The following is a 15,121-nucleotide window of genomic DNA, read 5'->3' as shown; positions in this document are numbered from 1 at the left end:
GGGGGACTGGCTGGTCAGAAGAGGATGGGGAGTGAAATAGCAAGGCTAAAGGCTGTTAGGGAGGGGAAAATAGCACTGGAAAGGGATAGATAGATGAGAAAAGGTGAGGCTAGAAGTGGGGAGAAACAGTGAGGTAAAGAGGTAGGGGAGAGATATAACATTGCTAGAGTGTGGGAGACAAGAGAAACTGCATGATAAAGGGGTAAATGGGAGAGAAAGAGGAAGGTTGGGGGCTAGGATGGAGAGAAAGTGGAAAGCCTGTTTTAGAAGGAGGAAAAACAGCAAGGAAAGGAATTGGGTGGAGATGGACACCAAGGCTATGTATAATTGATAGGAAGTTGTATTTTCTTATATATTCATTTCATATGTATTCATTGCTACAGATAGACACAAATCCATGAGCAAATATTTTGAAAAGAAAAAAGAAATCTTTGTACACGCTGACAGGTACCAGATTGGGAAACCCCTCATGGGTGCCATTACTTGGAAGCAGGAAGAGTGGGTGGAGTTTCTGCCAAGTCTTCCCTTCTGTGCATGCTGAATAAAGAACAGTTGTATTTGAGGCCTGCTGATTCTTGCAGCCATTCCTATTACCTATACAACACTGATATATACATTCCATATGTATTCATTGCTCCAGATATACACAAATCCATGTAAGTATATTTTGAATAAAAGAAAAAAGAACACTTTGCAGGTGCCTGGAGGTACCACATTGGGGAGCCCCTCGTAGGTGCCGTCCGAGGACCCCGTGGGTGCCATGTCACCCTCCGGTGCTGCATTGGGAAACCCTGGATTAGAGATGTGTGTATTGCATGTTGCAGAAAGGAAGGAGCCGGGAAGGAAGAGCCAAGGTTTTGGCCGATTCCACAAGTGGCATTTCAACTGGGATTTTTTTTCCCTCTTGCACTGCTATCATCTTCATATAATACCCCGTTCATTTGATTTTAAAGCAACAACCCCGCTATCTAATGCAGACTTTCGCAAATGACATGTCCTAGACAAATACAGAGTTGCATCGGTTGTGCAACTTTCCTTGTGCTTCTCTTACATACCAGCCTTTGTCATGGCGGGTCACACTCCCACTGCCTTGCTGCCCCGATTGCCAGCCAAGGCCAGTGCTGTTCCCAAGAGTTTCAATCTTCCTCCTTGCAAATTTGGTGCAGCTTCAATGGCTTGGCTAGAGTATTGCACGTTCTCAGCTGTGACGTGAGTCACGTGACATTTTTGTAGAGTCAATGATCGCAGATCAAATTTGCATGAAGGGGCCATCCTATTGCCATAGAGATTTAAGGAACAATTTGGGAGGGAGATGAGCAATTATTCTTTCCCATCAGATAATCAGACTCACCGCCATGGCCTGGGCTCTGTTTTTCCTTGCCCTTCTCAGTTACTGTACAGGTAAGGATGTGATGAAATCACTTGACAAAGGCCAACCTATTCATCATGTGTTTTCTGAATGTCAGCACGAGGGTGTTATTGTGATAATATATAGCACAGAAAATCTAACGATCTTGCTGTTTGCACAGGAGTCAGTTCACACCCAGCTGTGACTCAGCCCACATCAGTGTCTGAGTCCCTGGGACAAACGGTAAGATTCTCCTGCTCTAGAAGTGCTGGTGGAAACTGGTGCTATTTTGTCTGGCTGCAACAGAAACCTAGACAGGCTCCCCACTTTGTGCTTCAGGGAAGCACCAGGGGAGAAGGGATCCCAGATCGGTTCACTGGCTCTAACTTTGGGGATACTGTCTATTTAACTATCACTAACATCCAGGATGAAGATGAGGCTGATTATTACTGTCTTGCCTGGAAGGTGAACACTAAGGTGTTTTACAGTGGTATATTCTGGTGGGGAACTAAAACAAAAACCTCCTCTCTTCCTCCCCAGGCTGGGGAACTGAGAATTAGAACAGAGCTTATTCGAAGCCATGACTGAGAATTTGTGGAGCACAGACATGAACAGGCAGAAAGGCCTTGTCTTTCAACTTACTTCACTAAGTCTGGGTGATCCTCTCAGGCATATCAGTCCACATAAACTAGACCACAGGATGCCGCAAGGAGATTGCAAGTCACCAACAAGGTTACTCACAGAGCAAAATACCAACAGAGGTTTCAGACAAGTGAGGAATCTTGGTATGGGAATCTGAAGTGTTTAATAGAGAAATCTGGGAATTCAGAGACTGATTTCCCCCTGAGAGATTCTGTCCTAGCTGAAAAAGGAGTTTAAACTAAGCACCAATGATGTGTATTTGCAGGAAGATTTAGCTTCTGTTAAGAGTGTAGAGATACCACCCCCACCCCGCCTGGCATAATCTTCTTAAATATATTCCAGGACGAGAGGACTCTGGGCTCCTTCACAGGCAGCTTTTATCCTGCTATTGAGATTGCCCACTCATGGAAGTTTGTGGGTCCTTTTCATGATGTTGTCAACCTCCGGGGCACATCCAGAAGTATTTCCTGGTTATTCCGTCTCAAAAGATCCAGAAATAATGAAATATTTATTTTAAGTCAGAGTGTTACGCTATTAAAACAGCCACTAGATGGTGCTGTTCCATCGAGTTCTATGGAACCTTGAAAATTAAACGCTCCCCCTCTCAGAAATTACGTAGTCACTGTCTGGGAGCTTGCTGTAAATGCAGAAAGGCCCCACAATGGGAAGACTGCACATTTTTACTTTAATGTTAAGGCAGCTTATTCATCTAAAATTGAAAAGTTCAATCTGAGGCAGGACTGAATTTTTGCCAGATTTTATCTACTGGCTTCTAATGTCCTTCATAGTATGCTAGCTAAGAGAGGATTCCTATGATTCCTGGGAGAATGATTCACAAACCCGCTTCCGAGGTCAGAGGCAGCTCTGGATTAGATAGGCCTTTGGTTAGATCCAACAGGGCTGTTCTTATGACAAAGCAACTGCCCTTCCTTTTCAGTATCAAAAGGGGATACTTTTCAGTATCAAAAGGGGATACTTCAAAAGGGGTACTTTTCAGTATCCCCTTTTTGCAAATTTATCAATGGTTCTTGGCTTTGCTCTAACACTGAATATAAATAGTAGTGGAACACAGACTCAGACATATTCTGCAGTTGAAATTTGTAAATTTCCGAGCTTGCAATGTGAGTTGCGGACCCCCCCCCCCCCAAAAAAAACATTTAGTGGCATGTGTACATTTAAAAAATGTGCACAAAATACTACTTTGGAAAAATGTGTACAGATTAGAGAAGGTGGAAAAATCCACTGCGGATTCAAATCATGCTGGATTCTCAAGAATCTGATCTGCAAAGCCCACAATGGACCAGCCCCACTCACCGCTGGGTCTGTTGGATTTCCCACGAGGAAGCTCTCCTCCATTCTACATGGTATGATCAGCTAACGGCGGCCGCCATTAGCCAATCATGGGAAAAATACAGCCACAAATTGTGTAGCACTTCCTCCTATGTTAATCGTGGCATAAACGGCTGTGGAACGCCCCCCCCCCACTGTGGACTGCCCCCCCTCCCAGACCAGAAGTTATGGGGTTTGTATACCCGTAGTACATATATGCTTTGATCAATGGGAGAAGAATGTGTTCATTTCAAAGGTTTCAATTGATGCATACATTTTTGAGAAATATTTATGGGTTTTCATGCAAAAAGGAAACAAAAAACAAAAAAACCCCCAGTGAACCCCTTACAATCTGATATGGACTTGAGCTGGAATGAGGTTCGAGATGGTATCCAGAGAAACTTTGATGAGCTTGAGTTTTCTGATTTGTACATTGGACCAATTTTCTCTTCTTCATCTCCAAGCCAGATGAGGAACTCCATGACTTAGTAGTTCATAAGGGTTATCGCAAATCAGCACACCCTGCCCACACACGCAGGACACTCAAAGTGGTTTCAACTGTCATTCTTTGTTTGCCATCCGAGATCTTCCAGGGGACACTTGTTGAAAAGAACGGGGATAAAAATGCTTCACTGCGGCTGGATGGCGTCATAAGCATTTTGTTCTAAAACACTATGCAACGTTCGTGAGGACTTTAATGTGTCTTTAAGCTGTAGAAGGAGCTGTTGGTCCACCTTTGGCAAAATTATTAAACCATGGAGACCACCTGCACATATTGCAACTGTGGCATGAAGCCAAGCAGGAGAATGTTTACCATGCTTGAGTGCGCCTTCTGGACCTTTCTGTTTACTCTTGAACAGAGATCAAGTTCCAGGAATCATTTTGTCAGCATAAGAACATAGGCTGGGATCCTGGACCTGGAATACCTCGAACAAATGTGCATTGCATGTTGGGTGAAGGAGGAATTGGTAGGATGAGCAAAAGCTTTGGTGGATTCCACAAGTGGCATTTCAATCAGGTTGCTTTAGTTTTAGTTTTTAACTTCTGCCTTTCTTAAATCAGAATGTAATTTACAGTCTATTTAATTTTAAAACGATGATCATTGCTATCCATTTTGTATTTATCCTGGTTGTATTGTTTACTGTGCTTTTAATGTTTTATATATTCTGTATTGTTTTACTGTGCTATGGTCCATGGGGTCACAAAGAGTCGGACACAACTTAACGACTGAACAACAACAACTTTGGTTTTAATTTTTGTGAACCACCCAGAGAGCTTTGGCTATTGGGCGGTATAGAAATTAAACAAACAAACAAACAAACAAACTATTCCTCACTATTGTACAAATGAACTGTCACACACAAATAAAGGGTTGCCTCACTGGTTCCGGCTGAACATCAGGAAAAACTTCCTGACTGTTAGAGCAAAGGACAATGGAACCCATGACCTAGGGAGGTAGTGGGCTCTCCCACACTGGAGGCATTCAAGACAAGGCTGGACAGCCATCTGTCAGGGATGCTCTGACTTGGATTCCTGCACTGAGCAGGGGGTTGGACTTGATGGCCTTGTAGGCCCCTTCCAACCCTACTATTCTATGATTCTATGGTAGAAACATCCACTTGTTTTTCTTTCTTACAGACATTTATCATGGTGAGATATACCACCACTTCCTTCTTGCCATGCCAGCCAAAGCAAATGCTGTTCCCAAGAGTTTCAAGATCTCCTTCATGCAAATTTGGTGTATGGTCCTTGGCTTGGCTTGAACTTTGCACATTCTCAGCTGAGACAAGGCTTTTAGTAGAGTCAATGTTCACAGACCAAATTTGCATAAAGGGACCATTTGTTTGCCATGGTGGGTTTAAGAGATGATGTGAGAGGGAGCCAGGCAATTATCCTTTCCCATCAAACTCTCTGTAGGACAGCACCATGGCCTGGGTTCTCTTCTTCTTTTCACTTCTCAATTATTGTGCAGGTGAGGGCATGCAGAACTTATTTTACAAAGGTCCGGGGGTCCTTGCAAAAGGATTTGTACTGTGCATTACATATCATTGAAATTATTGTGTTTATGTGATATTAAAGACCACAGAAAAATATAACCGTCTTGCTCTTTTTGTGCAGGTGTCAGTTCGCAACCAGCTGTGACTCAGCCTGATTCGGAGTCTGTGTCCCCGGGACAAACAGTTAGACTCTCCTGCTCTAGAAGTGCTGGTGGTAGCTGGGCCCATTTGAATTGGCAGCGACAGAAACCTGGTCAGGCGCCTCACTTTGTGCTCTATGGTAGCAGCACCCGTGGAGAAGGGATTCCAGATAGGTTCACTGGTTCTGGCTCTGGGACCACTGGCTATCTAATTATCACTAATGTCCAGCCTGAAGATGAGGCTGATTATTATTGTCTTTCCTGGGAGAGGAACAGTAAGGTGTTTCACGGTGGTATATTCTGATGGGGAAGTAAGACCAAAAGTTTCACTCTTCCTCCCCAGGGTGGGGAACTGAGAATTAGAGAGCTTAAACTGTCTTATGGCTGAAGCTTTTTAAAGCATAAGAGTTGAATGGGATAGAAAGGTCTTTGAGTTTCACCTTCCACTCCAAGGCAGGACCATTCCCTTGGGCAGATCAGCCCATACACTCCAGACCACAGGGTCCCACAACGAGAGAGCAAGTCACCAACAAGGTTACTCACTGAGCAAAAGATGTCCGGATGGTTCAGACAAGTGAGACTTGGAACTTTATCACTGTTGGATAAACGGAGATGAGTTGCCATGTTCGGATTTCCAGATGGTCGCCTGGAATTGGCCAAATGCCTTCCCTGCATCATTTGGCTTCAACAACCAAAACTCATCCAATAAAACTTAACCAGAAGGTGCTCTGAACACCTCTATTAATGGAACTGCATTAACAGGTGTCCAGGTTACGGTAGATTTGAGTCACTTTATCTTCAAAAAGTCATGCAAATCTGGCACAGCATGCTACCAAGACTTCCACCATCTTGGAAAGAGATGGTGGAACTCTTGGTAGGATGCTGTGACCAGTTCAAATGGCATTTTGAACCTAAAAGGCCTATCTACATGGGGTATTTACTCTGGTCCTGCTGTGGGCCCAAGATGATTGTGGCACACGAAATGTGAAAAGTCGACTGCAAAATAATGTACAGACAAGAATTAAGAGCAGGGGAAGTGTGCACCAGATGATTTATGCATCACTGCTCTGTCCTATTTCCCCTGCATTAACATACAAATTGAGCCCCTGTCCTCCACACATCCCTTGAGATTCACCTCTGAGGACCACAGTTCAGTCTCAGTCTCAGAGCACGTGCATTGTAGGCAAAATGTATCCTTCCCATGTTCAATCCCAGCATCTCCATGTAGGGCTGGGAAAGAGACCTTGGAGACCTTGGCGAACTGAAGTGGTTGTGCACCCCTGCCCTTCATGCTTAATGTTACTGTGAGCCCGACCATGACCTGAGCCAGAAGTAGTTTCTTCTCTGCTTCAGTCCCATCCAGCCACACCTTTGCTGTGCAAAGTCCTCCTGAGTGACAACTCTCCTCCCTGGCCCCCAGACAGGTTGTGTGAACCAGACAAGCCCTGTAGAGGATCCCTTCCCCACCCCTCAGATCCAATAGCCTGGAGGGAAAGTCTAGGGAATCACCTTCTCGGTGTCTCCAGATGGTGACCAATGGCTTCTCCTTCAACACATATTCCCCACACTGCCTGGCAGTTGTGACTGACCTAATGACCATTTTAGATATCACCCCATGCTAGGGATTGGTGGAAACTTAACTTGGTTCTTATTTCAACACGAATTTACCAAAGTTTTAACACTATCCAATAACAAGGTACCAGCAATGGCTGAAACACCCCCCAGCCTCTCTGAATATAACACACACACACACACACACACCCCTTAAAAAAAGACTCTGGAGCAGCAGCCTATTGCATGAAAACCCACAGACGCAAATGGTGTAGCAGACGCCATTTGCGGCCGTAAATGCAGCCATTTAGGGCTGCATTTATCTTAATCTAAGACCTTTATGGCTGCAAATGGAGTACTGGACGCCATTTGCATTCGGAGTGGAGTCTGCATCAGCCAGCGACATGGCAATGGTGACTGTAGCGCTGGCGCTCTGGAGCCGGCGGCAGGCAGGATCTGTCCAGCAAGGACTTTGATGGGAGGCGGAGGCAAGTACTCCATTTCTCCATGGACTATGGAAGCGGGATTCTTTTGAATCGGGCCTCACTGGGGTCTGTGGAGGAATTCTTCACCATCCCTAGTTGTGACTGACCTAACCACCTTTTTAGATATCACCCCATGTTGGGGATGGGTGGAAAATTAACTTGGTTCTGACTTCAGCATGAATTTACCAAAGTTTTAACACTATCCAATGGCTGAAACATCCTCATTCTCATCCTCTCTCTCTCTCTCTCTCTCAGAATATAAGTCACAAACACACACACACAAACACACACACACACACATACACCTGTAAAGAAGACTTAAGACATTTTTATTAATTTATTAAGTATATTTATATCTTACATTTTGATTGAATATTCTTGAAGACAGCATAAAATAGATTTGATCACACATTCACGCACATCTCTGTGTGTGTGTGTCTGTGTACACGCTTGTGCACACACGACCCAGCACCCCGAGTGCCCTGACCAGTGGGTGAGGCCAAAGTGTGCTGTTCATATTATTATTTATTTGCTGTTCCATGTTTATTATACATTTTTCCTCCAAATTTTTCCTCCAAAGAAACCAAGGTGACTTACTTAATCCAGCCTTCTCTCCATTTTATCCTCACAACAACCCTGCGAGGTAGGTTAGGTTGAGACTGTATGCCACTGGCTGTACTTCCTGAATGGTTAGTGCCCCACTTTTGTCAAGCCCCTTGAATTGCAGCTGAAAGTCCTGACTTTGCTCCCATCTGGGTGTGTTTCCTTTCAACTTCAATGTGGTGGTGTACGGAGCCCAACTGCCAAAACAGTTATCATTGTTCCAATATTTCTGGCCCTGACTGTATATCTCTCCTTATGTTTGCCTTCTCTGTTGGCTGATACTGTGACGGGGTCTGCTACTCCTGCCTTATTTTCATGCTGCCCAAATCAAGGCCTATTCCCAAGCTGTGAATGCTCCTCTTCATGTAAATTCGCTGTATGGTCTTTGGCCTGGCAATTTCATCACTGGCATTGACACTGGCAATTTCATCACTGACTCGCTATTCTATGATTCTGTGGTTCATTCCACAAGTGGCATGTTGGTACATATTTGCATTTTTATTATTTGAAAATAAACCCGATATTCAGGTTAGTGATTTTGAAATTCTAGTGCATTCTATCCCACATTGTCACAAATGACATCTCCAGACTTAAACAAACAAACAAACAAACATAGAAAGAAACAAAAAATCTTCTGTCATTTCTAAGGGGAGGGGGCAGGAACATACATCCTTATGCTTGCCTTCATGGTTGGTCTTTATTGTGATGCATTCTGCTCCCTCTGCCTCATGTTCACCCTGCCCAAGGCAAAGCCTATTCCCAAGATGTGAATGGTCCTCTTCATGTAAGTTTTCTGTATGGCCATTGGCTTGGCTACAGCCTTGCAGATTCTCAGCTGTGATGTGACATTTTAGTAGTGTCTACAATCAGAGATCAAATTTGCATGAAGGGGCCTTTTGGGGGGCATCAGGGATTTAAGAAATGATGTGGGAGGGAGCCAGCCAATTCTCCTTTCCCATCAGAAACTCAGACTCCTATAGAGAACTCACCATGGCCTGGGCTCTGTATTTCTTTGCACTTCTCATTTTTTGTGTGCAGGTAAGGGTGTGGTGAGTCTACTTTACAAAGTCCTAGTGGACAACAATGAAGCTTTTTGCATTTATCACTGTTAACTGGTGCATTTATACTGTTTGAGAGCACAGGGCATGTACTAAGAGCATTTTCCCCCTTTTTGCACGGGTGTCAGTACTCAACAAACTCTAACTCAGCCTCTGTCAGAGTCTGTGTCTCCGGGCCACACATCCAAGCTGAACTGCTCTGGACGTGCTGCTGGTGGTAGCTGGGATGATTTCTGCTGCTATCAACAGAAACCTGTACAGGTGCCTCACTTTATGCTCTATGGTACCAGCACCTGGGGAGATGGGATCTCAGAGGTTATTTATAGAGGAAAAGACCGGCAGATGATATTTCATCACTGACGCAAATCCGTTTTCAGAAATGCTGAACATGGAAGAAATGTCATGTTCTGGTACCTAGCTAAAGGGCTCTATGCTTCTCAAGGACTGTGCAGAGAAGGGTGTGCCAAATTCACTTGCCAATGGCCTAGTGGACTACAATGAATCTATTTGTATTTATTTATCTGAGGAACATAGTGCCTTTATGCTATTCGAGAGCAAAGAAAATGCACTGAGATCATATTATGCCTGTTTTGCACAGGTGTCTGTACATAACAAGCTGTGGGTCAGCCTGCTTCTGAACACGTGCCTCCGGGGCAAACAGTTAACCACTCCTGCTCTGGAGGCAGTGGTGGCAACTGGACTACTTCCCATGGTTTGAACTGTGTTCTGGACCAAGTCCTCGCTTTACGTTCTATGGTACCAGCCCCAGGGGTGATGCCATCCCAGATCATGTGTTGGAGTCTTCCCTGGTGGTGCCGCTCCTCAAAAAGAAACATCATAGGAAACTGAGCATTCTGGGAGCATGCCAGAGGCAGGTTCGGGAGTGGTTGAGAATCCCAGGGATTCCCCCACCCCCCAGCCTGCATCAGAAAAACATTTAGGCATGCCAAAGAGTACATTTAAATATAACTCTCCCATCTTTTGCATTGGAGGGACTGATTTTTCCTCCAATAGTGTGGGAAGGGAGATAAAATATGCCCTTCCACCCTGACCCCATGGATTTCCACCCTCTTGGCAAGAACCAGCAGGGGATAGGAGGAAATGGAGTCATCCAGTCTTGGAGTACTTCAGTGGAAGGACGAGCCTGCTTATTTTGATGTCTTGGGCAAAGAACCTCTCAGAGATACACAGGTTTTAACACTGGGCATCTCTACACCAGCCTAATATCCTGCATTTAAAACGGGGCTTTCTGCTTCTGTTTTAAATGCAAGATCATGATGACTCTCTTTTCCCTCCTCTTCCTTCCCCCCTCCCCCTTCTCCCTCCTTCTGCCCGTATCTGAGTCTTCCGTTATCTTCCATTGATCTCGCTCCTCTTCTTGCCACTTTCCCTCTTTTAACGCAGGGAACTCAAGCAGAACACAACGGGGTAACTTGAAAGCTCATTATTTGCGATCTACTTAAAAACAGAACAAAGGGCATTTAGTGCAGGAGACATTCTGGAGGGTCACGGCGTCAGGTAAAGTGCCTACATACTTCCGTGAGGGAGCAATCTCAATTCAGGAAAAAAGCTCCGTGTGAAGAAAGCCACTATCTAGTAAAAAGCTACTAGTAATGGCTAAACCTCTCTCTCTCTCTCTCTCTCTCTCTCTCCCTCTGTGTCTGTTTGAGAAGATATGCACAAATTTGGGGAGATTGCACAAATTTGGGGAGATTTGTGCAAACCTCCCATTTGGTCACTGCTTGATTTGCACGGAGCGAGCAGCAAATCATGAACACAAATAGGAAATGCTCAAGAAATTGGAGAAAAGGAGCAAATAAAACAGTTCACCCTGCACTACATCCTTTTTGATAAACCTATATTGTACCTTTCCTCTCTTTCTCTCTCTCTCTCTCTCTCTCTCTCTCTCTCCCCCCCCCCATGTCTGTTTGAGAAGATATGCACAAATTTGGGGAGATTGCACAAATTTGGGGAGATTTGTGCAAACCTCCCATTTGGTCACTGCTTGATTTGCACGGAGCGAGCAGCAAATCATAAACACAAATAGGAAATGCTCAAGAAATTGGAGAAAAGGAGCAAATAAAACAGTTCACCCTGCACTACATCCTTTTTGATAAACCTATATTGTACCTTTCCTCTCTTTCTCTCTCTCTCTCTCTCTCTCTCCCCCCCCCATGTCTGTTTGAGAAGATATGCACAAATTTGGGGAGTTTGCACAAATTTGGGGAGATTTGTGCAAACCTCCCATTTGGTCACTGCTTGATTTGCATGGAGCGAGCAGCAAATCATAAACACAAATAGGAAATGCTCAAGAAATTGGAGAAAAGGAGCAAATAAAACAGTTCACCCTGCACTACATCCTTTTTGATAAACCTATATTGTACCTTTCCTCTCTTTCTCTCTCTCTCTCTCCCCCCCCATGTCTGTTTGAGAAGATATGCACAAATTTGGGGAGTTTGCACAAATTTGGGGAGATTTGTGCAAACCTCCCATTTGGTCACTGCTTGATTTGCACGGAGCGAGCAGCAAATCATAAACACAAATAGGAAATGCTCAAGAAATTGGAGAAAAGGAGCAAATAAAACAGTTCACCCTGCACTACATCCTTTTTGATAAACCTATATTGTACCTTTCCTCTCTTTCTCTCTCTCTCTCTCTCTCTCCCCCCCCATGTCTGTTTGAGAAGATATGCACAAATTTGGGGAGATTGCACAAATTTAGGGAGATTTGTGCAAACCTCCCATTTGGTCACTGCTTGATTTGCACGGAGCGAGCAGCAAATCATGAACACAAATAGGAAATGCTCAAGAAATTGGAGAAAAGGAGCAAATAAAACAGTTCACCCTGCACTACATCCTTTTTGATAAACCTATATTGTACCTTTCCTCTCTCTCTCTCTCTCTCTCTCTCTCTGTCCCCGCCCCCCCCCCTCATTACTGGTGTTTTACACATTTAAAGAAAATGAAAGAAAACTGCACATTGAAAAATCATACAAATCAAACATTACCAAAATGGTGCTGTCGGCATTGTATTCTAACCCACTATGCATTGTCTATGAGGCTTGTCATCCTGGCTTTATCCTTCAGCAGGAGGGTTCTGTCCATATTTGGCAAAATTGTATGACCACCACCAGCACACAGTGGACCAGGGGTGTGAAGTGAAGCAGCAGAATGCATAGCATCCCCGGACGTTCTTCCTGAGCCTTCGTGTTCCTGACTGAACAGAGCTCACGTGCCACAAAGCTTCTTTGTCCGTGCAGGTACGGAGCCAGGAGACTGGGCTGACTTAGAGAGATGTGTATTGCAAGTTCTTTGGAGATGATTAGTGAAGCTACGGTCCTTCCCCAATCTCATTATCAGGAGCAGTAAGGACCAATCCTATGGACACTAGACAGTGGCTAGACGGTTGTAGGATATCTGGTTTTCCAGGAACCTACCTCCCCCAACTTCTGCGCTGCCTCCAACACAGCGCGGAACAGTCCCATCCTCCACGCTCGCAAGAGGAGTGCGGAGCAGGTGAAAAGGGGCATTCCCGGAGGGCTAACCGGGGCGGGGAGGGCAGAAATGCCTGTATGACACATCCAATGTGTCGTACAGCAGCCTCCTCCCCCGCACTGCCCTCCCCTGGCTGCACAGCCACAATCGGCTGTCTAGCTGAAAATGCAGGGCTGGAGAAGTGCGAAGGGAACGATCCCCTCCATGCTTCACCTGCCCTGCATTGGATAGTCAGTCACCCCGAGTTCAGAGAAGGCCACGTATCTGAATAGGATTGCACCCTGAGGGTGCAATACCGAACATGTAGCAGGTGAGATGTATTGAAGATGCAGCAGCTAAGGTTGCTACAAGATTGGGCAGAAGGTCACTCTGCATGCTGATGTGTGGTTGCCACCAAAGATACACCTGCAGAACACCGACAGAAATAATGTACCGACAAGGATTAGGAGCAGGGGAAGTGTGGACCAGGTGATTTATGCATCACTGCTCTGTCCTATTTCCCCTGCATTAATATACAAATTGAGCCCCTGTCCTCCACACATCCCTTTAGATTCACCTATGAGGACCGCAGTTCAGTCTCAGAGCACATGCATTGCAGGCAAAATGTATCCTGGCCATGTTTGATCCCCGGCATCTCCAGGCAGGGCTGGGAAAGAGACCGTGGAGAACTGCTGCCGGCCCTTGAAAAGGATTCTGTGCTAGAGGGACAAATGTACTGAGTCGGGCATTACAAAGCTCCTGATATCCTTTCTTCCTATTCAAGCCACTCATCCCTACCTGCAGAACCAAAATTCTGCAAGTGAAAGAATTCCAAACAGAAGTACAGGTGTGATGGATTTTCTTCCCATTCTCACCAAATTTGGGATTTCTGGTTGTCAGATCTGACACGTGCAGAAGTCTTGGCTGGTCATTTTCGGAGGAGTCTCACAGGAATGCGTGCCCAAAAGTTTCCTTTCTGAAGCTGCATAACTCATGGTTCTGAGCAGAGGTTAGAGGAATCCCCTTATGAGCTCAGAAGGGAAATTAGTGGCCTGTAGCAGCCAATGAATATTGAGTATATTTGTATCCAGGGACACTTCCTGTATTCGGTGAATTTAAAAGGGCTTTTCACAGTTCTTCCTACCAGAAACCTCTGTGTTCCAGGAGGCTGTGAATTCCTCACCATGGCCAGCCCCTGGTTGCTCATTGTGCTTCTCGCTTACTGTTAGGGTAGGATGGGGGCTTAGAAAAGCCTAAGTAGAAATATTTTCCTATATTCTGTTTTTCCCTTTTAGTGGCAACACTGAGGGTTTTCTCTTAATCCCACTGAATTTCTCCTACTGACTCTGTTTCCAGGTTGTGATGCGCAGTTCACGATGACTCAGCCTCCATTGGAGGAACAGTCAAGATCTCCTGCAGAAGAAGCAGCGGAGATATAAGCAGTGCTTGGAACTCCTGGTACCAACAGAGACCCAGCAGTGCTCCAATACTAAATTTCCAAATTTCCAAACGATCTCTCAAGAAATGGCCAAGGAGGAGTGGATAGCACAGTTTACTTTGATGTACTAAATCTCTTTTGTATACCTATATTGTAGCTTTCATCCCATCCACCACTCCTTGTCTTTTTGAACAAACAGACAAAAAGTGGCATTGAAAAGAACAATGAAGCATGTTTTACTTCATCAACATGATGCGGTCAGCATTTCATTCTAAAAGGCATGTGTTGTTTGTGGGGCATGTTATGCTGTCTTTAACCATTCGAGGGAGGTTTAGGTCCAAAATGTGGCATCTGCTGGCACACACTCCACCTGAAGTGAAACAGGATAATGTTTTGCATATATGTGAAGTGAAGCAGGGTAACGTTTTGCATCCATGTGTGCTCTTCCTGAGCCGTACTGTTCATGCCTGAACACAGATCAAGTTCTGTAAAGCTTTTGATCTGCCTGAGAAGATAGGCTGGGTCCCTGGGCTCTCCTAAACAGCTGCACATTGCAAGTTGTACAGAGCACAGAAGTGAGTGGGGGTCCCCTTTCCAAATCCATCACTGGAATGGGTTCATGCTCAAAATATCTGAATTTCCTTAGAGAACAATCCTATGGCCACTACACAGTGTCAAGAGGGCACAGGATGTTTTGGTTTCTAGGAACCCAGCTCGGTTCCCAGAAACCTAGCTCCCTGCAGCACAGAACAGGTGAAAAGAGGGCATTCCTGGGGGCAGGAAGGAGACTCTGGAAGCATTGCTGCAATGCTTCCTATGTGGCATCTGGCCTCCCCCGCTCCTGCTCTGACATCCCCAGCTAAAGAGCCAAAATTGGCTCCCTAGCCACAAATGCAGGGCAGCCAGGGCGCAGAGGAGAGGATCCCCCCGTGCTCTGTCTGCCCTGCAGTGGATAGTTGGCCCCCTCTGAGTTTGGAGGTGTCCAACTATCCCAATAGGATTGCACCCTTAAATATTCTTCATGCCCAAATCTCCTTTGGAATCACAAAAGGCTACC

At 45.2% G+C, this 15,121-nt stretch overlaps 1 protein-coding gene and 1 gene segment (V, D, J or C); both read left to right on the top strand.

The window, feature by feature from the left end:
* Positions 1–15,121, top strand: part of LOC146336148 (immunoglobulin lambda-1 light chain-like) — an 813,229-nt gene that overhangs the window by 43,668 nt on the left and 754,440 nt on the right.
* LOC146336155 (uncharacterized) lies at positions 1,356–14,065 on the top strand. The gene is made up of 4 exons (XM_084820325.1): positions 1,356–1,401; positions 1,530–1,838; positions 5,438–5,749; positions 13,983–14,065. Exons 1-4 carry the CDS (start codon positions 1,356–1,358, stop codon positions 14,063–14,065), a joined length of 750 nt encoding a protein of 249 aa, XP_084676451.1.

This window comes from Heloderma suspectum, chromosome 13, assembly GCF_057233095.1.
Source record: "Heloderma suspectum isolate Gila_16-S chromosome 13, 16-S_ref, whole genome shotgun sequence".
Taxonomy (NCBI): domain Eukaryota; kingdom Metazoa; phylum Chordata; class Lepidosauria; order Squamata; family Helodermatidae; genus Heloderma; species Heloderma suspectum.
Note: the sequence above shows the minus strand (reverse complement) of the source record. Positions and strands in the feature narration are given on the sequence as shown.